Genomic DNA, 26956 nt, shown 5'->3' on the forward strand with positions numbered 1-26956 from the left:
TAACTGTTAAAATGCCTTTCTCTGGGAATTAAATAACGAGGGTAAGTATAATTGTAACACACCTTTTTCCTCCTAAGCTTCTGCACTCTTTCTGTGCATCAGTGATTTATTTCCAGCCCTTTGCATCTCAGCTTGCGCACCGGGCCGGGAGGAGACGCAGTGCCCAGCGGGGTGGCTCCAAGCTGTCCCTTAGTTTTTGCCAGGTTACCGGCCCTGTGCTGCAGAGAGGATGGCGGAGGGTGGAGCTGAGCCAGGCCCTGCTGCTGGGGCCCTCAAACAACGCTGGCTGCTGAAGACAGGCAAGAAACGTTTCTATTCAGGTGTCCTGTGAGCGTTCCCTGGGCTGGCAGGAACACACAGAGTGGTTTGAGTCACCCCGTGCATGACTTGATTTTGTATATAGGATCCTTCATTAGGGACTGTAGCGATAGAACAAGGGGTGATGGGTTCAAACTGAAACAGGGTAAGTTCAGGTTAGATCTAAGGCAGAAGCTCTTCCCTGTGAGGGTGCTGAGGCGCTGGCACAGGGTGCCCAGAGAAGCTGTGGCTGCCCCATCCCTGGCAGTATTCAAGGCCAGGTTGGACATAGGGGCTTGGAGCAAGCTGCTCTAGTGGAAGGTGTCCCTGCCCGTGGCAGGGGTTGGAACTGGATGAGCTTTAGGGTCCCTTCAACCCAAACCAGTCTGTAACTATGATTCCATAGCGCCAGGGCACCACTAGACCCCGGTACCCGGTTCACACGGGACGCCGCATGCGCTGTGAGGCGCTGTGGTGCCGTGCGCAGTGGGGCGGGGCCGTGCGCAGCAGAGCCTCCCCCTGCCAATTGCCCCCCCCCCAGGGGCGGGGCCGCTCGGTCACCACCCGCCCCTCCCACCCCGGTGGGGAAGGGGGTGGGCGGGTGCGCATGCGCATTGAAGGGGCGGAGTCAGGCGCCTGCGCAGTGGGCGGGGCCGGTACCCCGGAAGCGGCGCGGGGCGCTGCAGCCATGGGGCTGTTCGGGAAAACCCCCGAGAAGCCGCCCAAGGAGCTGGTGAGGGCCCGGCGGTGCCGCTGCCGCCTCAGGCGGGGCCTGGGGCGCGGCGAGGGGCCGGGGGGCGGCCGCGGTCTGTGGGCACGGCGTTGTCATGGCGCCGGGTTGCTGGTGGGCCAGGGCCTCGCCTGACGACACCCGGCCTGGGGCTGAGGGGAGGAGGAGGAAGAGGAGGAGAGGATGAGGGTTATGGAGCAGGCGGGGCGCTCTGGAAAGCTCCGTCCCGGTGTCGTTGGGCTTCAGCAGCAACGGGGGGGCCTTCACCCGCCCTCTGAAAAGGACCGGGACCTCCGCTCTCGGTTCATTCAGTCCTGAAACTCAGCAGTCCCGCACCATGGGGAGGCTTTGGAGGGGCTCTTCTCAGGGCCGCGGAAGCAGTAGTCAAAGGAGGGATGGATGCTTCCTGTGTGGCATGGCCTGAGGAGGCTTAGTCAGCGGCTCTTGGAGTTTTAGGTTGTTGTTTGCTGTATTCCATAACTTTCAGCTTTCCGGATTTCTTAGGGGCTTCTAGGTCCTGTTGTAAAGACTGTCTTATAATATGAATAGCTGAAGACTTGAGTTGTTTGGGGTATTTTTGAGTCTGCAGACACGCTGTGTAAGCCTTGCTTCTCCCCACAGATTTCTAATGGCACAGTGAAATGAAATAATGAGTTTCACTGTTGCTTTCCATAAATCATTACTAATGTGTTAATAGAAAAGTCTGCTGTTTGGTGAGGGAAAAGATCAAATATATTAGACATACTGAAAAAGCAGACACCAAAGGTGAAGGCTTAGAAGAGCTGCAGTGTCCTAGAACCATGGAACAGTTTGTGTTCAAAGGGACCCTAAAGCTCATCCAGTTCCAACCCCTGCCACGGGCAGGGACACCTTCCACTAGAGCAGCTTGCTCCAAGCCCCTGTGTCCAACCTGGCCTTGAACACTGCCAGGGATGGGGCAGCCACAGCTTCTCTGGGCACCCTGGGCCAGCGCCTCAGCACCCTCACAGGGAAGAGCTTCTGTCTAAGAGCTCATCTCAGTCTCCCCTCTGGCAGGTTAAAGCCATTCCCCTTGTCCTGTCCCTACAGGCCCTTGTCCAAAGCCCCTCTCCAGGTTTCCTGCAGCCCCTTTAGGCACTGGAGCTGCTCTAAGGTCTCCCCTTAAGGAGCCTTTTCTTCAGGCTGAACAAGTGCAGCTGTCAGCCTGTCACACATATTCCCTGCTACTCTGCATCAGCCAAGTCCCAGGGGAGCAGGTTATAGTTAGAATCATAGAATCATAGAATAGTTAGGGTTGGAAAGGACCTTAAGATCATCCAGTTCCAACCCCCCTGCCATGGTTGGCTGATAGTGTTAGATGAGACATTCACATTCAGTGGTGTACTTCCCCTTCTCTACCTGTCTCATACTCCACACAGGTTGGTTATAGTCTCCTCCATTCATGAGTGGTGTTGGAAGATGCCACAGCAAGAACTGGGGGTCTTGAGGCTGCTGCTCCCAATGGTGGGATAAAGCAGCAGACAACTGTTTAACCCACTCTGTGGTTATACTGCACTGATAAGTCCTTGTTTCATGTCTGATGAACATTACTTTGCCTTCCATAACCAACAAGCTTGTCATGTATTCCAATAACACAGTGTGTCTGTGGGTCATCTTTGAGGTGTTTGCCAAGGCACTAGAAACCTGGGAGAAATGCCAGTGTCATCCTGCTGTCAGGAGCACACTCTGGGTGTTGCAGTCTTAATGATGATTCACAGGCTGTAAAAGTGAGATTGAGAAATCCATTCATAGTAAGAAACTTCCTCCCTCCTGCATCTAACTGCAGGTTTAGAAGGAAGAAGAAGTAGTGATTTCTGCATAGTAGATGATGAGGAAACAGCAGCACTTGCCTCAGGTTTGCCAGCAGCTGTACACATGATACAGTCCCTGAAAGGGCTGGAGAGAGCATCCAAACACCACAGCAGGGGATGCTGATGGGAAGAGGGTGAGATTTTTGGGTTAGTGATTTGCCCTGGGTTCATTTTTATGCTCTCTTGGTGGGAGAGAGTTTATTTATGATATAAAGCAAGCATCTTCTGGCCTTGTGAGGGGCTGGTGATGCATTGCAGCCTGTCCAAAGCTGGGGGTCTACAATGCATTTAATGGCAGGTCCCGAGCTTAAAAAGTGGGTTTACCTCCAGTGTGGTCCAGGTGATTTATTCCAGCTTATTGTTTTTGGCTGACTCTTGGGTCTAATGTAGTGCTGGGAGAATGATGTTTGTCACCAGTGTCTTTGGGATTGTGCGTTACAGAGGCACAACCTGTGCATCCTGCTGTAGTTTTAGCTTGGAGAAGAGAAGGTGAAGGGGCAAAGGTCTGAAGCCTTTCACTACCTCTGATGGGGTTGTAGTGAAGAAATAGCCGTGTACTTATCAATTGTGCCTTGTGATAGACCACAAGGTGGTCAGAGGGGAATTTTCAATTGGACATGAGCAAAGGTCTTCACTACAGGAGTGATGAAGTGTTGGAAGAGATGCTGAGAGTGGCTGTGAAGTCTCTGCCCTCACACAGTATCAAAACTCAATGGATGAGGCCCCATACAACCTGTCTGAACTCTGAACTTGGTCCTGCTTTGAGCAAGACATTGGCTTGGAGACCTCCTGAGGTTCCTTCTGACTGAAATGGATAGTGGTACTCTTGGTGCTGTCATCCCCTGCCCACGTTTCTATCTTATGCTGAAATCCCTCACACACAGCAACGTCACTGTGATGTGGGAAGGTGGCCAGGCAGTGTCTCCAGCTCACAGATTGTGTCCTCCTTAACTCCTTGCCTGAGTGTTGAGGGCTGCAATAATTGGTGGTATCTCTGCAATGTTTGGGGGTTTTATTTGAATAATGAACTATTTAAACATCACTCATAACTTAAAGCTGGTGCATTTTCAAGTGCTTCTTTTGATATTGAGTGTTTCAGTTCCATGACATTATGAAAGCATAGTTTTAAAGTAGGAATTTCAAGTAACCCTCACTTTGTCTTTTTCAGGTCAATGAATGGTCCTTGAAGATAAGGAAAGAAATGAGAGTGATTGATAGACAGATCAGAGGTTTGTGCTTAGTCTCATTTTTTCCTTTCCCTGTCTGCCTTCAAGGGGGTTTTGTTTGAACTGGGAGGGGCTGTGAAATCTGCTCACCTGAGGTGCTCCGTTGCATCTGGAATAAAGGAGAAGGAGGAATGTGATCCTGGAGCCAGACTTAGTCTGTGCCACAAAATAATGTTGCTGTGAAGTTCTCCAAGTAATATTTTCAAAGGAACTTGAATATTGTGTTCTTCCAGTAAGACATAATCCTCTTGAGTCTAATTCGTCTTCTCAAATGGGATTTATTATCCAGAGTTCCACCCACATGGATTTAATGAATTGTATCGGTGTGGTATGTAATTCCACTTGTAGAGAGTTCCACAGGTACGTACTGGGGTGAAGTGCACATGCTGACCAAAAGTAGCTGCTATCAGCTTGGGAAATTACAAGCAGAAGAGAGAAAAAGAACAAAATCCTTTTCTCGGTGGGAGTTTTGCTGTTAAATGATGAGTGTTACACCTTGAAGATGTCTTGAAAGGCAGAGGAGTTATTATTACATAGCCACGAGTTTAGATTTTGTTCTGCCCGCTATCCCTGCCCTCAGGTTTGGGGCTAGATTCTGTTTTCTCCTTTTTGCCTTCTACCCTGCCCTCAGGTTTGGTCCATGGGATGTGCTGGTAAAGGGCATTTAGTGTCAGGATCTGGTTATTACTTGGGGCCTACAAGGCTGCTGGAGAGAGACTCTTCATCAGAGACTGCAGCGATAGAACAAGGGGGAATGGGTTTAAACTGAACCGGAGAAGTTCAGGTTAGATATAAGGAAGAAGTTCTTTACTGTGAGGGTGGTGATGCACTGGAATGGGTTGCCCAGATAAGTGGTGAATGCTCCATCCCTGGCAGTGTTCAAGGCCAGGTTGGAGAGAGCCTTGGGCGACATGGTCTGGTGTGAGGCGTCCCTACCCATGGCAGGGGGTTGGAACTGGATGATCTTAAGGTCCTTTCCAACCCAAACCAGTCAGTGGTTCTATGATTAGGCACATTCCTGGTTTGAGTTACTCCTCAAGGAGTACGTTCTCCATTCCTGCCTTGATCTCCAGCCACACACTTGTGGAGTAAAGTGGCAGGGTCTGTGTGTACTCCCACTTGTAGATTTGTACAGATTGGTTGGAGAGAGGTGCTTGTGCAGTGCAAAGTCTGCCTTGTTCCTCACTTTCCAGATGAGGACAAGGGTTTGTGCCTTCCCCAGGAACACCAACGTACAGTCATGCTCCTTCCACTTGTGAGTTGTTCTATGTTCTCCAAGGCACTTCATATGTGGCTGTATTGGGCACAGAGGATCTTGTCAGTAAAGTATGTTTTAGAGGTCACATCCTCCCTGAGAGCAGACTACCCCTGTGCTCACAATTGATGGCTTCTTGACATTATGGTTTTCTCTCAGCTTTACACACGCCATAATACTTGTAATAGCCTATATAGATACTGGGTTATGTGGTAGCCTGGTATTATGATATAGATGTAAGTCTAATTACTATTACAGCTCTAAACACGTCTGCATATGTATTTCAGAGTGCTAAATTCAAAGAGGTACATTTCAGCATGAAATGGCTTAGGCTAACCACCAACCATCTGCTATGCTGGTAATTCCCATTAAAGTAAAGAGCAGAATATCTTCGGGATATTCATGTGGCTGTTAGACTCTGCCGTGCTTTATCACTCCAGTTAAGACTTCCACAGGAAATCACTGCAATTTTGGGGTCAGGATGTTGAGCTGGGACCTTGGTTTCCTCAGGGAAGGCTGTACCAGAGGTATGGTGATACAGCAACACTGGGATCCACCTGGGATGACCTGAGTGGGCTGGGATCACTCCAACACTTGGCTGATCAGTGCAGCTACTAATAGAGGAACACGCTGTTTTGAACCGTCTGTGGTTGGCCTCTTGCACTGTGGTGACTTCAGTGTAGGTTGCTTGGAAGGTTTGCAGACATGAGAGGTATCCTTGTGGCTTCAGAACTGAATGTTTTGAAGTAATATAGTTGGAGTAATACAGTTTGCAAGTCTCTCTCACAGTGCTTTGCGCTGCTTTGTGTCTGTTGTGCTTGGTAGCACTGCAGAGGGAGTGCTGTAGGGACTCTGGCTCACTAGAAGTGTGTAGCTGGCATTGATCTTCAAAGGCTTGTTCCATATTTGTGCCACTATTTCCTATTCAGCAGTTTGTCATGAAGTGAAAGCATTTACTTGAGTATGGGGCTACCCTGTGCTAGTTTGGGTGTAGTGACACGATGCTTGTGGTTGGGTTTAGCTTGACAAAGTGAATGTAGTTCCTCAGTGCTGCTGGAGCACTCCTGGTACTTCCTGTTCACTTCTGCTGTTTCTTACCTGTTCTGATACGCTGGGGCTCAGCTCACTCCCATGTCTGACATACAAAAGTCTTCAAGCCTTGGGCATTCCCCCAAATAATAGTGGGAAAGCAGCAAGGAGTGTGTTTTCCTGATTGTGATCCTGCAGATATCCTTTAGGATAAAGACACCATGGGCTGATACTGAGAGAATGACTCACCTTGAGCACAGGGTTCATTAACTCCCACATGAGAAGCTTCATTGAAGTCTCTCAGTTGGCATCTCCCAATAAGCAGTGTGTTGATGCCTTTGTTTCATGAAAGGGCAACTTCTGATTCCTGCCTACATGTAACTTCTGTCTGGTATAAATCAAGAAGACTCAAACCCCCTAAATTTGAACAGAAATAATTGTTTCTTTGCTAGAAAATAATTGTTCTTGGTCATTTCCTTCAGCTTTTTGCAGGAAGGTGAATCTAACCCTTACTGTCTGAATTCTTTATTTACTTTAGGCTAATTTTTTTGTGGACTCTTAAATCCACTTTCATCAGTAGCTGGTTCATTCCTCATTCTGGAGAAGGAAGGGAGTTGATACAGCCCCTGCTTGTTCCTGCATTTCTTACTCTGGGCTTTTTGAGGTACACAGCCAGTGTTACCTGACAAGGCAGACGTGAGCAGTCACATCAGATTTGCTGCAGAAACCACGTTATTTACTCTATAATATTTCACATCCCGTTATTTGGTGCTCATGCAGTACAGGCCTAGTTCAGCATTCCTGCTCCAGCATGCTCTTATGATAGCCGTTGAATGAAGCTGGATACCAGGAGAGTTTGAACAGGCTGCTTTAAGTTGTATCTAACAATTTACCAGCATAGTAGTTTCTGCTGATGAATCATCCATAGCTTTGGTGCCAGCCAGCTTGAGCTCTGAATGTGCCAGTTCATACAAACACCTAATGCATGTGTGTTTAAAGCGTGAGCAGCAGAAACTCAAGACCTTTACTCCTTAGGCACGAGTGTAGACTTGGTTGGGTGTCCAGTTTAGGCTCCACGCATTGTTCCTGACAGGGGGAATAAATAGGTCTGTTTGCAAGGATGAAAGCTTTTTTTGGCAGGAATTAAGAGTTCTCAGTAACTTATGAATTCACTGGAGAAGTGGTTATGCTGTTTTCTGCAGGCAGTGGACATCTAAAGCTTTCTGATTCTGTGAGATTAACCTTCTACATCCTTTCTGAATGTATCTTTTAAGAAGAACACAGTTCAGGGCTTTAGAAAGTGACAGCAACAGCCCTCAAATTCCCTTGAAGGTGGTCATATGGGTTAAGCTTTGATGGAGTCTGACAGGTAGGTATGTTTGCTAGTGAAATGCCTGCCTGGCTTCAGAGACTGAGTTTTAAACTGCTTGTGACAGCTTTGTTCCTTCCTGGTGTAGTGGTACTATCAGTGATGAAGAGGTAACCTTATAAGCAGCAAGTCAGTCTTAAACTGCGTGTGTATGTGTTCTGTATCTGTGCAAGTATTTATGTATCTATACATCAGGCCAGTTTAACAGGGAGCTATTCTGAAGTTGTAAGTGAAGTAATGGCTTTGTTCTTCCTGGACCTTAAGGATTCATCTTCGCTTAGCTCGATGCAGGAATATTTCCTGGAGAGTCCTTTACGGTACTCATGGCTGCAGAGGGAATTACAGAGCTGGATGTCTAGAAATGAGAAATCTATTAATATTCAGTTGAATTAATCAGCTAATGTGTAAAACAGGTTAGAACAAGGTCTTCGAGCAACAGAGGGAGTTTGAAATCAAGCAGAAATGATTCTTTGCATTGAAAATACCCCCCAACAAATGACTGGTTTCTTTTCCACATCCTTTAGCACCTTGTCACTCTGCTGTGTATTTTCTGTATTCCAGATATCCAGAGGGAAGAGGAGAAGGTGAAGCGGTCAATAAAGGATGCTGCCAAAAAGGGTCAGAAAGATGTGTGTGTGATCCTTGCCAAGGAACTGATCCGCTCCCGAAAGGCCGTAAGCAAACTCTATGCATCCAAAGCTCACATGAACTCTGTTCTCATGGGGATGAAGAACCAGCTTGGTAAGAACAACTTCTGAGCACAAGTACAATGACTCCTCTGGCGTTAGAAGTGAGGTCTGAGTCAAGGTCAAGTGCAGGCAGAGCTAGAACTGGAAGCAGTGCTGCACTTGTGAAAGGCAGCTGATTCCTGGGCTTCAGGACGCAGGGAAACTCCTCCCATACCAGTCCCGGAGGCATGAGGCTGCTGCAGTTCCATGTCCCCACATCCAGCCGGGCTGAGCACTTGGTCCCAGCAGGCATATGCAGCCACACATGCTCACTGCAATGCCTTTACCAGCTCCCCTGTAGACATACACAGCTCTCACATAGGCATTAACAGCACTGACACCCAATCCTGGTCTTCCTCTTCAGCTTATTAGGGCTAAGGTGCCCTAGTAGGGTACATATGTACATGCATACAAGGTATGGGATGTTCCAGGAGCTGCTGTCAGATGCCCATTGTAAGTTGGCTGTCTGGTAGTTGGCCCCAGATCTCCTCCTCTGCTTGAGCTGGTACCTGGTCTTGCAGGCCCCTGAGGTTTGTCTGTTCCCTATGGTTATTCCCTTAAAAATCCCATAGTAAATTCTTCATGTCCAGCCACATTCCTGCAATCCCCTTAAAAGATCTGTCATGAGTCTTCCTTGAGTCCAAAACGCTTTTTCCCCTCACATCCCATAATGAGTCCTGTATCCCTGTAGGCAATAACCCCCTTCAGTGTGCAGACCTTTCCCACTGCTCTGTGTGGCTGGTTTCCCACCCTGGGCTCTGAAACAAACAGGGAGCTCACAGTTAGTTCCTGGGGTCCCTGCTCCTCGTTGTTCCCTAGATCCTCACTGTGTTTCCTCTAAGATGATCTGTCACCTCTCCTCAGAGCCTGAGGGCTGCAGTGACATTGGGGTTTGTGTGCTCTGAAACAGAACCTGCTTCCAGTCATTTGGGGCGTGTTTTCAGTGTTTCCTAAACAGTTCAAGTATGTGCCTGATATCCCTGTGTCCTTGTGGAGCCTGTTACTGGTTTTGACAGAGTCTGTGGCATGAGGTTTATTTCCTGCAGTAGGATTCCCTTTATCTGGTAAACCATTTTCTCTAGCAAGAGTCTTGGGGCACTCGTTGAGCCCCAAATGGAGATTTGGGAGCAGTGTTTGATTTCCTTGATGTGGATGAATAGATTTGCCCTGTGGCTTAATATCTTGGCTCTCTGCAAACCCCACTTAGTCCTTTGTGCTCCTCCAGTACCAGCACATTCCCTCATTCCTCATCCACATCAGACATTTGTTGCAATAGGTTTCCTGCAGCATTTTCCAGACTCTGGAGTGTTCCAGCCTGTAACAGGAGCAGAGCAGAAAGCATTAAAGACAGGGAAAGACTTGGTGGGGTTAACAGGCTACTGATGTCAGAGTACTTCACCCTGCCCGGCATTATCCAAGCAGATGCCAGTGGATTTTAACACTTGGATGAGTGATAAGTGAGGTGTCTCAATGTGAACCTTGGGGGTAATCTTATGGAGGTCAAATGTGGCTCCCCATGTACCTGATTCAGGAAGGGGAAGCAGCAGCCATCCTTGAGGTGCCCTTTCAAAGGAAACACAGCAGCCTCCTCCTTATTACCACCAGCAGCATCTTCATCCTGCTGGGAATGTTCTGATCCACTTGGGAAGGAATCTAATATTCAGTCCAGAGTTTGTATTAACTGGCTTCATCTTGGGGAAATGACCACTAAAGGCAAGACTTCTATCAGTTTGTTAACATTACAAGTGTAATTACAATCCTCTTTAAGGATTAAAATGACAAGTAAATATCTGCTGTACCTTCATTGTGCTTCATGAAGGAGTGACCATTTTATATACAAACAGGTAAGTTCCCTGTGAGCAGGAAGCTGCCAAGTTAAATAGCAGGAACCTCACAGTAGGCCAGGTTGGACACAGGGGCTTGGAGCAACCTCCTCTAGTGGAAGGTGTCCCTGCCGATAGCAGGGAGTTGGAGCTGGATGAGCTTTAAGGTCCCTTCCAATATAAACCAGTCTGGGATTCGGGCAGAGTTAGTTCCCACTACCAGGTGCTGGGCAGAAGGTGAAAGCCCCAGCAAGACCTCTGGCTGTGAGGGATGTGTGCAGGAGCTCCTCAGGGTTTGCTCTTTTATGATCTGGGTTCGAGTGGGTTGAAATCTTTCTGCAGGCAACCTGGATGCTCCAAGCCCCTGTGTCCAACCTGGCCTTGAACACTGCCAGGGATGGGGCAGCCACAGCTTCTCTGGGCACCCTGTGCCAGCGCCTCAGCACCCTCACAGGGAAGAGCTTCTGCCTAAGAGCTCATCTCAGTCTCCCCTCTGGCAGGTTAAAGCCATTCCCCTTGTCCTGACCCTACAGGCCCTTGTCCCAAGCCCCTCTCCAGGTTTCCTGCAGCCCCTTTAGGCACTGGAGCTGCTCTAAGGTCTCCCCTTCAGGAGCCTTCTCTTCTCCAGGCTGCCCCAGCCCAGCTCTCTCAGCCTGGCTCCAGAGCAGAGCTGCTCCAGCCCTTGGAGCATCTCCATGGCCTCCTCTGGCCTCACTCCAACAGCTCCACGTCCCTCTTGTGCTGCTGCCCCAGAGCTGGATCAGGACTGCAGGGGAGTTCTCATGAGAGCAGAGCAGAGGGGAGGAATCACTATGAAGAAGGGGGATGCAAGTTTCTCTTTTGAAATTAATCACCCAATTCAAACACATTTGTGTCCATGTAGGGAGGATGTAATTGCCCTGCTTTGTGGTGCATGGATCACTGAAGCCTTCCTCTCCCTCTCCTTCACAGCGGTGCTGAGAGTAGCAGGTTCGTTACAGAAGAGCACGGAAGTCATGAAAGCTATGCAAAACCTAGTCAAAATCCCTGAAATCCAAGCGACGATGAGGGAGTTGTCCAAAGAGATGATGAAGGTAAGATCAAGGACAAGAGGATCCGGGTGGACAGGAGCTGGTCTTTACTGTGCCATGAGATCACTCAGGTGGCTCCTTTGTCAGAGGGATTGTGTGAGCCCTAATGAATGGAAATTGAAGTAGCACATAATAGCTGGGACTCTCTAGCAGCGGAAACCCTGCAGATGATTCCTGCAGCATGTTTGGTGTAGAGCTTGAGGTATAAAACTGCTGCTGAGGTTGAGGACAGAAGGAAGAGGATCCATCCCCATGCGGAGCAGTTGTGGCTTGGTTGTCCCAGTCCCATGGGCAGGGGCAGAGCAAGGCTGGCCGCAGTGCCCAGTGGCTGCCATGGCCCTCAGCTTCTCCCTGCTCTTGGGAGATGGAGTTCCTGCTTTCAGGGATGGAAATGTTCATTGAGACCCCTGACAGCCTTGTGTGGAGCAGGGAGCTCAAAGTCTCATCTTGGCCATGATGGCAGCTCTGGTATTGGGTTTAGAACATCCAGCTTAGTGTCTCCATGGGATGAAGTGCGCTGGTTTTGGGGTGCACTGGTTCTCTGTTGTGGCTGGTATCTTTTCAGCTACCGAAACTGGTTTGCTTTTTCCCCTCTTGCAACTCAGTTTGATTTCTTACTCATTTTACCACTGTGCACCAGAGCAGTTTGGCCATCTCTAGGTTATAGACCCTGCAGAGGGAGTTTTCGAATCATAGAATCATAGCTTTGGGTGGGAAGGAACCTTCAAAGCTCATCTAATCCAGTCCCTGAATGCAAACAGAAGAAAGGGAAGCTGCGTTGAACACTGATTGCAGTGTGTTGTACAGTCTGTGTGTTGTACTGAGGTTTGCAGTTGTAACTTAAACAGGGGAAGTTTAGATTGGATATAAGGAGGAAGTTCTTTACTGTGAGGGTGGTGAGGCACTGGAATGGGTTGCCCAAGGAAGTTGTGAATGCTCCGTCCCTGGCAGTGTTCAAGGCCAGGTTGGACGGAGCCTTGGGTGCCATGGTTTAGTGTGAGACATCCCTGCCGATGGCAGGGGGTTTGGAACTGGATGATCTTAAGGTCCTTTGCAACCCTAACTGTTCTATGATTCTATGTCTGTCTGTAGCTGCAGCTTTAGCTGGAGAGTAGGGTGCTACTACATATCTATGATTCTATGATTTCATGTGCTTGGAGCATGTTCAGATGTGGAACAACAATGACACCTTGAGGGTTTCTGAGTGAGAACACGGGTGTTTAGTCCTCATTTTTCTTACTGCTTTTCCTGTGCACTGCTTGTACAGAGTCATAGAATCAGCTGGGTTGGAAAAGATCTCTTAGCTGATCAAGTCCAACCATTCCCTGAGCACTGCCGAGGCCACCACTAACCCATGGCACCGAGGGCCTCACCTTCACAGTGTGTGAACACTTGCAGGGACGGTGACTCCAGCCCTGCCCTGGGCAGCCTGTGCCAATGCCTGAGCACCCTTTGGGGAAGGAATTGCTCCTAGTACCAAATCTAACCCTCCCCTGGCACAGCTTGAGGCCATTACCTCTTGTCCTATTGCTTTTACTTGGGAGCAGAGCCCAGCCCCTCCTGGCTCCATCCTCCTGTCAGGCAGTTGTAGGGAGCGATCAGGTCCCCCCTGAGCCTTCTCTTCTCCAGACTGAACCCCCCAGGTCCCTCAGCCCTTCCCCATCACACTGTGCTCCAGGCCCTGCACCAGCTCCATTGCCCTTCTCTGGTCCTGCTCCAGCACCTCAATGTCTCTCCTGTAGTGAAGGGCCCAGAGCTGAACACAGGATTCGAGCTGCGGCCTCACCAGTGCCCAGCACAGGGGGATGATCACTGCCCTGGTCCTGCTGCCACACTGGTGCTGATACAGGCCAGGATGCTGTTTGCTTCTTGGCTGCCTGGGTACAAGCTGCTCATGTTTAGCCAGCTGATGTGAGATATGTACTTAGACTGGAGGCAGGGGTGTTGTGCCCCCTCCTGCAGCACGATGGGCTTGATCCAGAAAGTCTGAGTGTTGTTAAATGCCTGGATAGGCATATCCTGAATGAGGAAGTAGGAAGCGTGTCCTTACTCTGCTGCACATTGCAAGCACATCACGCACTGCCTTCTGTGCTTTCTACTAGGCTGGCATTATAGAGGAGATGCTGGAGGACACCTTTGAAAGCCTGGAGGATCAGGAGGAAATGGAAGAGGAAGCAGAGATGGAAATTGACAAAATCCTTTTTGAAATCACAGCTGGTGAGTTTGCATTGGCTGGGAGCAGAGCTGTGACCCTGCTGTGCTCAGCAGGACACAGCACTTCACAGCTTCATCTGTTCTGAGCTGTGCTGTCCCGGAGGTGTCTTGGCCTTTGCCACCAGGCAGAGTGCTTTTGGAAACTGGTTTCTCAGGGAGTACTGGAAGAGGAGGCCGGTGCAGTTCAGTAAAGCAATAGTAATGTTTGTGTAGTTCATCAGTGAGGTTGCAGCAGCTCAGTGTCTGTCTGTACATCCTCCTGATGAGGGGAAATGTGTATGGCTGGACAGGCTATTACTAATGAAGCCATAAAATGAACTTGGCTGCGTTACCTCGGAGTCTCAAGCCAAGTGGTGATTCCTGGCTGTAAAGTGCTGTTGGGGTCTTGAGGATTTGGGGAGGGAGAGAGAATAACACAAACCAAACCCAAATTCCAACCACGAACCCCAGCTCCTGAAGTCATGATCTACTGGCTGCTATTTAACTGAGAGAATGCTTCTAATGCTCCTTGCCTGGATTTCTTGTGAAGAGGTGACAGATGCCCAGCTCCACAGCACCTACCCTGCTCTTGCCTCATGCCCAGTCACTGACATGTTGCCCTCCCTCGTTTCTCACATCCTACTTCCCTTTTCCCCATCCTGTGTCCTGGCTGGGAGCTGCTCCCTTCCTGCCTCTCCTAAAAGCAAGCTGATACTGATCGAATCAACCACTTGTGCCCAGCCTCCACCAGAAGTGAGTGGCTAAATTCCTTTAGCTGCATCTCACAATGAAGACCCTAACGCACACCCTTTGTTTGCAGGGGCCTTGGGTAAAGCACCCAGTAAAGTCACAGATGCTCTTCCAGAGCCCGAGCCCATGGGAGCGACGGCTGCTGTGGACGAGGAGGAAGACATCGAGGCAATGCAGTCGCGGTTGGCCACCCTCCGCAGCTAAGGAGGGGACCAGCATGTACAGGTGGCTTCTGGGCCATTGTCCTGCCTTCAAAATGCAAAACTTAATACGTGAGAGTACTTTATGTAATATATATTGTTATTTTTTCTTCCTGGGGGTTGTGTTCTCTGAGAACCTACTGTAACATACCTCTGACTGGGGAGGGTGAGCTGCAGCAGTCACCCTTTGCTCTTCAGCCCATCTCCCCTGTGAGAGGCCATGGTGAGATGGCAGCAATGGGTTTGTAGATAGAAAGTCCTGAAATCCATCCTTAGCTTCAAGAAGCATCTTGTCCTAAAAGGCACTTTGGCTTTGTCTGCTACCGAAAGCGTTCAGCAGTGTAAGAGTGTGTTCTTCCTGAATCACTACACGTTTTATTAAAGCTGCTTTTAACAGTCAGTTCAGTTTGCATCACTTCAACCTCTCTTCCACCTCTATCAGCTCCCTCCTGGGCTTAGAACACCTTTGGGGTTGTTTCTTTAGCACGTAGGTGAAGAAGAGCTTTTAGCTGTTAAATAGTTGCTGTGTTCCAGTGTGGCCCAGGTGGTGTATGTTCACTGCAGTGCCTTCTTCAGCAACGAACAGCTCCATTTCCCTTATCTCTACAGCCACATACTCACAGTGTAAGGCTTTGTGTCATTAACTGAGCAGTGTTGCTGTCAAATACAATGGGGTTATGGTAATGCTGTTGTATGATCTATCCTTACACAAAGCAGCTGATTTTCTCCTGTGCCAAACACCACAGCCCAGGGGCTGGAGCTGAGATGACACTGCCTTGCTGCTGCTGGAGCTGGGACCCTCCCAGAGAAAGGAAATGACCCTACACATGCTTAAAAGTCATGCTGTGATCATTTCTATAAGGATCAGAGGCTGCGAAGCCTTAATCGAGCTGCAGCTTCTTGAAAGGGCTTCCTTAAATGACAATCTCCACCCAGCACCTAAATTCATCCTTTAGAAGGTGGAGAATTGAATTTTTCAGGGTAAATGGAAGAAAGATGAAATGAGATTTCAGCCTGGAGAAGGTGCTGTGGGGAGACCTCATAATGGTCATCCACTGCCTAAAGGCACCAACAAGCCTTTAGAGGGACTCTTGTCAAGGGCCTGAAGGGACAGAACAAGGGGGAATGGCTTTAAACTGACAGTATTTGTCCACATGAGCCTCACTCAAGTTTTAATCTTGGTGGGTGCCACCTTTTCTCTCTATTTTGAGAGGAAGGCAGCAGCTGTACCTGTTCTCAATGCACAAAGCACTTATCCTAACTCTCTGCAAGTCACTGCACGCTCTGCTCCACTTCAGGTACTGACAGTTAATGCAGTGAGATGCAATGGGGAGGGGAATCAGCAGTTTGGCAGTGTGTTACATGAAGTTGAGAACTGTGACTTGGGGCTAACCAGGACATTTCCTCTCACACCTGGCTCTTCCCAACAGCTCTCAGTGTCAGAAAGGACACTGGAGAACAGAAAGGTTTGGATTATGTCATTAGATTGGAGATACGCTTTTCCACTCTTGCCCCTCTGCCTGTTTTATGATGGTTTCAGTCTCTCTCAATTTTGGAGTAGTGTGTGTGCTATTTAAGACTGCAGCTGTAAAGCTCCTTTAATACAGATCCTGATGCTGACTGAGAAGCAGCCACTGAGCTACATCATGCTTCAGTCAACCAAAGAGAACTGTAATCAAACCTGTCTCTGAATTCAGTACCCCAAAGCCTGCAGGTACTTTACAAACCAGCTCAAGCAGTACGTGATACACCATCTTCTTTTGCATTTCAAAGCACTGCATCAAACCAGTTACTTTTGAAAGCCTCAGTCGAAGAAGCCAGGCAAGGAACAGTATCTGAAATAGAAGTATTTTATGTAGACCATTCAGTGTTAAAAACCAGAGAATCAAACATCAGTTCAACTGAAAGAGCAGTTTCAAACAGAAGCTGTTTTGATTAAAAGTTTCTTTGTTTTTAACATTTAGAAATTTAAATACATTTATCTAAAGACGGTTTAACCCCCATCTCTATGTTACTATACAATAGCTTAAAGCTACTTTTCAATGCTAGTTCTATGTTAATGTGAAATTCCAGAACTGCATTCTTACAGGAAAAAAAGTAAATCAGTTATTAAACTGGGTGACTCCTGCTTCCTCTCCCACCCCAAAATACATGTTAAAAACTGGAGCTTTACAATGTCTTGGAATAATGTTCTTTTTCAAACAAGGAATTTGGAATAGTTTTCCAACAGTTCTCTAAGGAGGTATTTTTGTACAGTTTGGAGAGCGACTCCGTATAAAGTTCTATTGCAACTGAGCATTCACAGTATGCCACAGTCCATACATATTACTACATATACATATCAGGTTTGTAAACATCGGAAGGATACACAGAATATAGTACCACGAGCCTCTGGTACTGCTGAAAGGAAGATGAGGTAACATTCATAGAAGCTCAAAGTCCACAGAGGTCCTGACTGAGTAGGTAAAACAGCTGCCAATGCTTCTGTTTCAGAGTGTGTGGTTAAGGCTTTCTGCTTCACGGTCTGCTAAGGCTGGATTCATTCGCTCTCAGTATCCCAACCGCGTCTTTAACAGCGTGGTAGATGACATTCTTCACCTGGGAGGAAAAGAAAAGGCTTTGAGTTCTCAAAGGAACACCGTAGCCAGGGTCAGGTTGGAAGCTGTAGGAAGAGAGGCTGAGAAAGTTGGGGCTGTTCAGCCTGGAGAAGAGAAGGCTGCATGGAGACCTCAGAGCAGCCTTCCAGTATCTGAAGGGGCTACAGGGATGCTGGAGAGGGACTCTTCATCAGGGACTGTAGTGATAGGACAATGTGTAATAGGTCAAAACTGAAACAGGGGAAGTTCAGGTTAGATATAAGGCAGAAGCTCTTCCCTGTGAGGGTGCTGAGGCGCTGGCACCGGGTGCCCAGAGAAACTGTGGTTGCCCCATCCCTGGTAGTGCTCAAGGCCAGGTTGGACACGGGCTTGGAGCAAGCTGCTTTAGTGGAAGGTGTCTCTGGCCCATGGCAGGGGTTTGGAACTGGATGAGCTTTAAGCTCCCTTCCAACCCAAACCATGCTGTGATTCTGTGATCTACATGACCTCCAAGTAAATCACTAACTCATGAAAAAAGGTTCAGATTCTAACAGGGGAAGAACTGAAACCCCATGGCCTGAGCAAAGTATTGCCATCTCAGCTAGAGGAGACATGGAAGAGACATGGAAGAGACATGGAGACAGCTAGAGAAGACATTGAAGAAAACACATCCAAGTAATCTCAGGCAAAGCTTCAGAAGCTTCTTCAGAACTGCTAACAAACAGTAACAATTCAAATCCCTACTGAAACTCCTCTTTGAGATCCAGTGCAGGAAGCTGACCTCAACATGAAAGCAACCTGGGTTGTGTGGACACGGCCCTTATACTTTGGTCAGGGCTGGTTAGTGAGGTTTGGTGGGTGTTATAGGGTTAAGAAAGGGGTGTAGATGGGCAGGGTTCATCTTGAGCACTGGTAAGTTACCTGCAGTTTATCTTCGTGGTTCGTATGCGTATGTGACAGATACCTAAATTCCTGAGTGAGCCAGAAGCAGTGTTTGACATGCTCTGGGGATACAAAGTCTTCTGCAACTTTAATACAACTGTACAAATTATGAACCTAGAGAGAACAAACACAAGCGTTAGTGCTGTGCTCAGAGCTCTCTGCCCACAAGGTCAGGCTGGAACAGTGCCCCTGGGCCTTGCCTGGTGTGGAGCTCCTGCTGGAATGAAAACTACATCTCCTAGAAACTGTACAATAGCCCAGCCTTGAACTCCATACTCCTGATGAAGGCGTTTTCTTAGCGACCGGTCCAAGTACCAGCTCTGATCATGAATGGGATCGTGATCAACAGGGTTTTCTTGACCTTGTTCCTCTGCAACCTGCAAAGTCACAACATGACACGTAGTAAAATACACCATCCTCAAGATTTATCTGTGATATTCCACACACATGCATTCCAGAGCGACTTGTGCCATGTGTTCAGGTCTAAGAGGCACACAGTGAAAGGTTTGGGTTCTTAATCCTGACCTTGTCAAGGGTTGGCCATTTTTCAGTCCCTCTGGCTTCACAGACACATTGCAAACATGGGTATAGGAAATGGAAGTGAACCCAGTTTGCAGGAAGCAGCACCAGAGGGTTAAGGGACTCACGTGTTCACAGTGGGAACCACTGTCATACAGGATCAAACTCTCATACTATTAGAGCTCGTAACTGGAAGAAGCTACTGAGTGGGGAGTTCTGGAGGTGTCTGCCCGGAGACCAGTAGAGTCAGTGCACGTCCAAACAGAGGACGTGAATAGATTTCTGGGAGACAGGAGGCTGGGAGCACAACAGGCTCTTTAGGAAAGAAATCTGAGGGCTGCAGGGAGCTAATTTCTGCAGTGTTCCAGTATAAACCCCACTCTGCTGCAAGCATTTACACCAGGAGCGCGGCCCAAAAACTCATCTGGGAAGAGACAAACACCTTGGCTCTGCTGGAAGCCTCACGTTTGCAGGCAAGTGCTACAAGAGGTGAGACACCGATACCAGAACTCAAAATGCCACCTCTTATCAAATTCAGTATCATGTTTTAACAAGTATAAGTTCTTTGTTAATACTGAACCAACCTACTGTAGCCTTTCTGAGCTTCCACCCAAGACAGCAGCAGTTCAGGCTGACAAAGGTGACAGTTGTTCAGATCATCCCATTTATCCTTTTAAACCATTAACACATCAGCTCTTTCCACTTTCAAAGCATCAGACAAGTTCCAGAATTGAGGCCACCAAGAACTCTGGACCATTTGTGGTGAATTCAAACGCTGAAACAAGCCCTTTGGGATGTAGTATCACATCTCTCCTAAGCCTTTAACTCCATGGAAACATCACCACAAACATCTCATGCTTCTCCCTTAATCCAAACCTCATAAAGGTATGGGGAAAAATAGGTAGGAAAAGGAAAAGAACAAGAGAGAACCTTAGGCACCACATACTGCTCTGCCATTTCCCAAGAGCATCTCCTGTGCATGCTTTTAAGGATGTAGTTTAAGAAGAGAAAAGTCCAAGGATATGTACTTGCAAGCCCACACAGAGATCAGTTTTTAGGACATCCCAGCTTACCTTTTTAAGGAATTCCCGGATCTTCTCCGTATCTTTGGCAGCATAAATGTGCCACAGAGCCCCAGGTTTCTCTCTGCTTTCAGTAAAGCGCTTAATGGTCAATTCATCAGAATCACCATCCTGTATGGTTTTAAGCACTTCTGTTGAGAGGAAACATGAGCAGTTACAGTAAAAGACTCTCCCTCCAACCACAAAAATAACCCCCGCAAGCATAAGAAAGACTTTACCTTCTTCTTGATCAGCCTGGCCCTTGGGGATACCCACATAAACCATAACGTTGGCTGCATCAGACACATCTAAATGGAGGTTTGTTGTGCCATATTTCCTATCCTCTGGTGTTATTAAGCCTGGGAAAGAAGAGAACAAAAAGAGTAGCAGCACATTAGCAAGACAATAAGAAACCTTAGACCCCTCTTAGCAGCACCAGCTGAAAAGACCAGAGAGCTTTTTCTTTCTATTCCAAGACACCAATATGCTTTATAGCCAGGACCTTGCCCCATCTTGTGTCTTCCCAAGTAATCAGTTTACAGGCTGACACACTGATACATGTCTATACCCTGCCTGTACAATATATAAAAGCCACATTTAAGTCCTGACTAAAACAGAGTTTCTTCCAGTGTCTAAAGAGGCTGGCAAGAAAGCTGGAGAGGCGCTTTATTCATGGGCATGTAGGGACAGGACAAGGGGAATGGCTTTAACCTGCCAGAGGGGAGACTGAGATGAGCTCTTAGGCAGAAGCTCTTCCCTGTGGGGGTGCTGAGGCGCTGGCACAGGGTGCCCAGAGAAGCTGTGGCTGCCCCATCCCTGGCAGTGTTCAAGGCCAGGTTGGACACAGGGGCTTGGAGCAAGCTGCTCTAGTGGAAGGTGTCCCTGCCCATGGCAGGGGGTTGGAGCTGGATGAGCTTTAAGCTCCCTTCAAACACAAACCATGCTGTGATTCCAGGTTCTTCAGCAGTCTAAAAAGCATCCACTACAGTATTTACTAGTCATGATCTTTTACTGGCCATGGTCATGCTTAGTGCCCTTTGAGTGACAGCAGATGAACCAGCCATAGAAAGAAATGCTCAAGAGAGATTAAAAACTAAATGATACAGCCCCAAAAGGAGAAACAACAAAAGCGATACAGCAGAAGCAGCTACACAACAAATACATGTGGCTGTCTATAGAAAGAGAAGCTGTGTATACACATGTGGAGCAAGTCGATAGGGAAACTGGAAATATTATTGGCTTGAAACCATCTAGACAAAAACACATTTACTAAAACCATGTAACGCTCTGGATATCACTAATGCCTGTAAGTGAGCCAAAGTTAGGGTTTGAAATCAATGGGATTAATCAAATTGTCTGGAACAGCAAGGATTCACTTCATTTACAGTAAAATCTAACCTCAATGTGTGGTCAACATGACCTTTAGAGTGAAACACTCCTTACCATAGGCATTGTACATCTTGGGGCCTAAATCTGGTCGTACAAAGTAGTTGGGCAGTCGAGAGGCAAGGTTGAGCTTGCCACCCCTCCTGGTGTATTCTGGCAAGGGAATATTTTTCATCAAATCATCAAACCTAAAGTAATACAATTCAATGTTAGGAACTGACAAAAAGCAAAGGCAGATTAAAATAGACCCAAGAAAAGGTATTCCTTCCCCCCAGGGCGTTACGGAACACCAGGACAAGGAACCAAGCAAGCAAGACAGGATATATAGTAGATAAACAAATTTAACTGCTCTGGGGTAATGCTATTTCCTTGTGTAATCACCTCAACTAATATCAAATAGAGTAAGGCTGAATACTTAAGAGTTTGGCAAAATAGAAGCTTCAACGGAACTTTACATTTCAAAGTGACTCAGGCTTTTAGGAAGCTTCCAGAGTTTATGAAACCATGTACCTGCTTTACTCAGGAATACAATGAACTACATAAGAACTTGTTTTATGACAAGTGGTGAGGCACTGGAACAGGCTGCCCAAAGAAGTTGTGAATGCTCCATCCCTGGCAGCGTTCAAGGCCAGGTTGGACAGAGCCTTGGGCAACACGGTTTAGTGTGAGGCATCCCTGCCCATGGCAGGGGGTTGGAACTGGATGATCTTAAGGTCCTTTCCAACCCAAACCATTCTGTGATTCTATGAAAACTTGCTTAGCTCTGTCAGGCATCTCAAACAACATGGTCACATGAGACCAGCAGCTTCCCAAAGCTGAAGCAGGTGTCAAGCACAGCAAGATTCCTGCATTCCGGTATTTTGGGGGTATCACACATTATGAACAGTTTCTTTGTGAAGTCCTACCGAGAAGGCATCATATCTCTGAAGTCTTCTCCTGGAGGCCAGTCTTTAAGCTTCAGCACCATTGGTTCTCCTTCTTCTGTTCTCAGGCGACCTGTTGGCAAATGTTAACAGGTCTGAGCTTTTAATAGTTGTACAATTCAAAATGCAAAGAACTGAGACAAAGAAATCCTTATCCTCACTTAAAATCACATTCATTCGACAACTATTTCTGTAGAACTATTTAACTAGTTGGTAGGAACATCCCAAACTTCCTCAGAATGCTTCCCCAAAAGACTAAAAGCGGCCAAACATGCTCCGGAAGGAGAGTCCTGACAGTTTCTACCCTTTCCACATGGTGGGAATACACTGCAGACACACTGCCCAGTATGAAGAAAACCCCTAGAACATCTTGTAAGCTACTTAAGGATGATAAATTTGTGCTATTTGTTGAGTATTTTGCCTATTGGTACAAAAATTCACACTACTTACTTGAGATATCTTCAAATCCATCCCAGAAGTCTCCTACAGTAGCTCCAGTGATGATTTCATTGGTCCTGCAGTTAACCAGATCCACTTCCTGTTGGCCAAATTCTTTCCTAAAGGATTCTGGTCTCCAGAGGTCTGCATTTAATTTGTGATGCACTCCTGACACCATTACAGGCTGTGAGGAAGAAGAATATATAGTGAAGAACTATTCAGCACCAAAAGTTCTAATTCCAACCAGAGTAATGTATAAAATACACTGAACATTTGAACATGGGCTCTTTGTGAATGCTCAGCCTGCCTTACCAGGAGCATGCTGTGCATTTTGGTCATTCTTTATCTCAAGCTATGAGGCAGCTTCTTATACAGAGCTGTTAAGTTCAGCAGCATGAATAACTGAATCAGAGAACCCCAGGTTGGCAGGGACCTCAAGAATCATCTGGTCCAACTATGAAATGCAGGGGGACTCCAAAATTTAGGGGGAAAAAGTATTTAACAATCCTGAAATGAACTTAACAAGGAACTGCTCCATTCCATAGAATGGTTTGGGTTGGAAAGTACCTTAAAGCCATCCAGTTCCAACCCCCTGCCATGGGCAGGGACACCTCACACTAAACCGTATCACCCAAGGCTCTGTCCAACCCAGCCTTGAACACTGCCAGGGATGGAGCATTCACAACTTCCCTGGGCAACCCATTCCAGTGCCTCACCACCCTCACAGTAAATAGCTTCTTCCTTATATCTAACCTGAACTTCCCCTATTTAAGTTTAAACCCATCACCCCTTGTCCTATGGCATGTTTGAAGAGACAAAGTAATACAGTAGCAACACTGAAGACAACCATGGGCTCTTAGTAGAATAAATACTAAAAGAAAACCCAAGACCCCACACTATTTAATCCTTAGAGGAGGATTGAGAAGATGCTTTCAAAAGGTGAAGTATTTGTAGTTACAGACCTCAAAAAAGGTGAAAACAATGATCTTTTCATTTGACTGCACATCTTAGAGAGAAACCAAGGTACAGAGACTTTCCACCTAGTCCCTCTCCCAGTCTGAATGGTGCTGTTTCTGTATTGGTCATTGCTTTGCCCAGTAGACAATGGGAAAGGCATTTTCCATTATCAGGAAATAGATGATTTAACCACACATTGTTAAAGGTGTATTTAGAAACTGATATTGAATAGTAAAACACATCCTTTTACCCAAGGATTTAACAGTGCTCATGTCATACATCTCATGAAGGTTTAGTGTTGCTCATGGTTGCAAGAAATTTATACTTGCATAAAGGGGGCAAGGAATATGAATTCTAAAAGCAGGAAAACTTCAATACCTGTCCCTGCTTCCAGCACTCCCTGAAGACATTCCAGTTACTTTCATTGTTGGGGTCTTGCAGACACAGCAAGCGGTTATCACATAACCAGTAGTGCGGTGTGTCAAAGCCCATGATTGTAGGCTTTATAGTCAGTCCTTGAGGTTTCTTAGGCAGGTCTGTAATGGTTCTATTTTGCACCAGGGAAGCAAAAATGTCATCAAGGATTTTGGGTGTACTCTTGAGTCCGTTGTCTGTCTGATTTAAAAAGGGAGACAGAAGAACACACAAAGAAGTTGGTGCACTTTAATGTTCTTTGTCCTGCACACTTTAAAGATGGTATTTCCCACTTTCAGGACTTGCACTTGAGTTCACAATCATGCAAGGAAACAAAGATCTGCAGAACTCTGTCTAGAAACTCACCAGCATTAAATGTCAATGCCATTTCTGACACTTTGTCTACAGTGTTCTGGCATAAGTAGTTCTGCTCTGCCCTACATGTCAGCAACGCTGCAGAAAGCCATGAAATACAGCAGGGAACAGGGCTTTCTTTATTATAAAGAACATCAAGGAACTCTCAAGGCCAATATTTTACTCCACCATTTTGAAGTCATATCTAAGAACAAACAAAGCTCAGGAATGTCCCAAGTGAACCAGTCTGCAAACAGGATATGAGACAGTTACCCACCACAGAAGGTTTTCCCCTCCATCTGCAAGTTTCTTGATGCTTCTTTGAGTCTAATGGCCATGTCAATGAATGCACCTGCCAGACACAAGCCTAAGGAAATTAACCTGCTCTAACAAAGTGGTTTGGGTTGGAAAGGACCTTAAGATCATCTAATTCCAACCCCCTCACTGAGCAAGACTTGCTGATAGTACCACTAAGCTGCTACTCTGAAAAGCATTAACTGGAGCACTGCAATATAGAGACTGAATAAGTCTTTTCCCAAATGAAGAAAGGATTTTACCTGCTCTGACAAACATTCACAGGTTAGAACAGTGGCCTAAGCCTGGTATTAACTCAAACCTGTAAACTTAAGTTTTTCATATACCTTTCCTCCAGAAGAGTTCAACAGGTTCCTCAAGAAGCCTGTGTTGTTGTTGCTGACGGGTGTCAGTATTGCACTGTTGAATGTCTGCAGGGCTGCAGCAGGCTTGGCTAAGCTAGGGAGTGTCTGGAGAGGTTTGTTCTCATTCTTTGGAATAGGTATGAGGAGTTTCTCTGAAACAAAGAGAAGAACATGTGAGAATAGAGCAAGGATTCTGAACCACTATAAGTGCATGCTTTGGGTTTTGAAGGCAAGATACTTCATGCATACAGGTATGTATGTACATATATACACATGTAAATCTCTCAACACATGCAGATGAAATACTCCTTTCACTCAGCTTTCGTCAGTACTGTAAAGCTTTTTAAAATCACATATTCTAAAATACATACATTCTCACATTGAATTTAAGAATACTCGCATCAATGGGATATTAACCCAGTTTTCAAAGCAGAACAGGCTAACTCTGCTAGGTTTTACTCCCAGCTGTTACCATGGACCAGTTTGGCAGCAAGGGCACTGAACACCCATCCCAGCAGGCAGACTGCATCATTCTCACTACAAGATACAGCTGGGTCTGGTCTCTACTGACAAACAGCCACAGAGGGTTTACGCTTCGCTGGTTCTGCACGTACCTTTGTTTTCTTTATTCACGTTTCCACTTGTTAGGTTTGATAACCAGCTTAATGAAGGAGAAGTATTTACTGAAGCACTTTGTTTACTTCCAATTGCTGACTTTAGAGGAGGATCATGTGTAGTGACTTGTGGGCTCAGGACAAAGCTGTTATGTTGAAGGTTGGTCCTTTCTCCAGGTGCCAAGTTCTGAAAGAACAAAGTGAGAACTTGATTAGGCACACACAAACTCTGCTCTGAAAGGGGAAGCAATAACATGTCCAAATTCATTCTTTGAAACCAAAACTGAAACGGTTTGGCCCTTCAAAAACTATCTGGTCTCCACAAGAGGTCAGCACTGCATCTCAGGAGCAGCCAGAGATGACGATCCAGCAGGATTTGGGATGTCCTGATCACCCCCCAAAGACAAGCACAGAAAGCAGAGTTTCACAGATGCATCTTCTGGGTTGCTTGGGAACTAAATGCAGCTGTAACAGCAGTGCTTTCTCAATTCTAGTGACAGCTGATGCTCAGACCAGGGCTGAGCTGGGGTCCAGTCTGGTAGACTAAAACAAATATGTAGTGCTCCTAAAGGTGGGGGCAAAAGTCCATTCACCTGCCTAAAATACACCTGCATATGAGCACAGCACCAGCCTGGCCAGCACAACCAAGCACGGGACTGCTGCACATCTACCCAGCTGATTTATCTGCTCTTTGCCAGAGATTCTACTAACAGACTAACCAGAACTGCTGCTCCGACCAGGGATTCCTGCATAACCAGCCGAATTTCTTCTCTTCCCTCAAATACTTTCCAGTCAAGAAGTTATTCTGCACCTGTGCCTGCCTATTGCTACTTTATTTCATCTCAATGTCTGCTGATGTTTGGGAAGGATTCCAAACATAATACAATGCTTCACACTTTAAGCTGATCCTCACACAACCAGTGCAGGACCTAATTTTACACAGAGACATATAGATAAATTTCAATGCTGCTGTTTGCCCAGGGTCACAGAGGAAAACAGAAACAGAAGACTGAAACTAGGTCAGTCATAAGCTAACTTCTGAAACCCATAACCATCTTCCTCACAGTATTTTTCACCTCTCCTATTGATTACCAACACCAAAGTCAAGCTCAGCCTGCTCCTTGCACATTTAATTTCCAAATAAGCTTATGAATAAGCATACAACAAAATCAAAGTTACTTAATTCAGTTGTTTTCTTCCAAGATGCTGCAAAACTAAGCCCTGAATTTGCGCTCTGCTTTCAAAAGCAACACACATTACATCCATTTACACATAAGCACATGGTGGGGGGCTGGAGTTGTTAGCATCTTTTATATAATGAACAGCAAACTTCCTACCAGGATTCACAGAGAAACCAGTGCTTCTCCACGCTGCTCTAGCCCTCAGTTTTATTCCTGTTCAGTTAATCTATGGATTCCAATGCTCTTCCACCCTACTTATTCTTCTAGATGCTGCATATATTACATCTCCAGGAACCAAGGAGTAGTCCCCACTTCACAACCATTTCCATTAGTCTGTTGTTAAGACTTTTAAGGATTCTCTCAATCTAATCCTATTTTTGTCCTACGAAATCCTCACTGAGCATATTTCAAGGACAAGTCACTTCCTGAGGCC

General features: G+C 46.8%; 2 protein-coding genes across 8 annotated transcripts in view; one reads left to right on the forward strand and one right to left on the reverse strand.

Moving 5' to 3' along the window:
• The first annotated feature begins 922 nt into the window (after positions 1 to 922).
• CHMP3 (charged multivesicular body protein 3) lies at positions 923 to 14899 on the forward strand. The gene is made up of 6 exons (XM_080620857.1): positions 923 to 1030; positions 4025 to 4085; positions 8297 to 8476; positions 11238 to 11359; positions 13459 to 13573; positions 14370 to 14899. The coding sequence occupies exons 1-6, from the start codon at positions 986 to 988 to the stop codon at positions 14501 to 14503; spliced, it is 657 nt and encodes a 218-aa protein (XP_080476983.1). The 5' UTR covers positions 923 to 985; the 3' UTR covers positions 14504 to 14899.
• Positions 14900 to 16335: 1436 nt separating this feature from the next.
• KDM3A (lysine demethylase 3A) overlaps positions 16336 to 26956 on the reverse strand; it is a 35744-nt gene continuing 25123 nt past the window's right edge. For 3 of the 7 annotated variants that reach the window (XM_080639284.1, XM_080639282.1, XM_080639283.1), the window contains exons 16-26: positions 25343 to 25529; positions 24711 to 24880; positions 23680 to 23916; positions 22357 to 22528; positions 21889 to 21979; positions 21041 to 21171; positions 19837 to 19956; positions 19610 to 19749; positions 18218 to 18394; positions 17997 to 18131; positions 16336 to 17097 (exon numbers count right to left, since the gene is read on the reverse strand). In XM_080639284.1, coding sequence (XP_080495410.1) covers positions 17017 to 17097; positions 17997 to 18131; positions 18218 to 18394; positions 19610 to 19749; positions 19837 to 19956; positions 21041 to 21171; positions 21889 to 21979; positions 22357 to 22528; positions 23680 to 23916; positions 24711 to 24880; positions 25343 to 25529 — 1641 coding nt within the window. In that variant the 3' untranslated portion in view covers positions 16336 to 17016. Of the gene's footprint in view, positions 17098 to 17996; positions 18132 to 18217; positions 18395 to 19120; positions 19413 to 19609; positions 19750 to 19836; positions 19957 to 21040; positions 21172 to 21888; positions 21980 to 22356; positions 22529 to 23679; positions 23917 to 24710; positions 24881 to 25342; positions 25530 to 26956 lie in introns of those variants that run through there. The other 4 variants (XM_080639285.1, XR_013958914.1, XR_013958916.1 and 1 more) reach the window with 4 other exon arrangements.

The sequence above is a fragment of the Psittacula echo genome, assembly GCF_963264785.1.
Source record: "Psittacula echo genome assembly, chromosome: 1".
Classification (NCBI taxonomy): domain Eukaryota; kingdom Metazoa; phylum Chordata; class Aves; order Psittaciformes; family Psittacidae; genus Psittacula; species Psittacula echo.

Coding starts and splice junctions, on each gene's coding strand:
- CHMP3 (XM_080620857.1), top strand. CDS start 986: ATGGGGCTGTTCGGGAAAACCCCCGAGAAGCCGCCCAAGGAGCTG. Junction 1,031..4,024: donor AGAAGCCGCCCAAGGAGCTG/GTGAGGGCCCGG, acceptor TGTCTTTTTCAG/GTCAATGAATGGTCCTTGAA. Junction 11,360..13,458: donor TGTCCAAAGAGATGATGAAG/GTAAGATCAAGG, acceptor GCTTTCTACTAG/GCTGGCATTATAGAGGAGAT.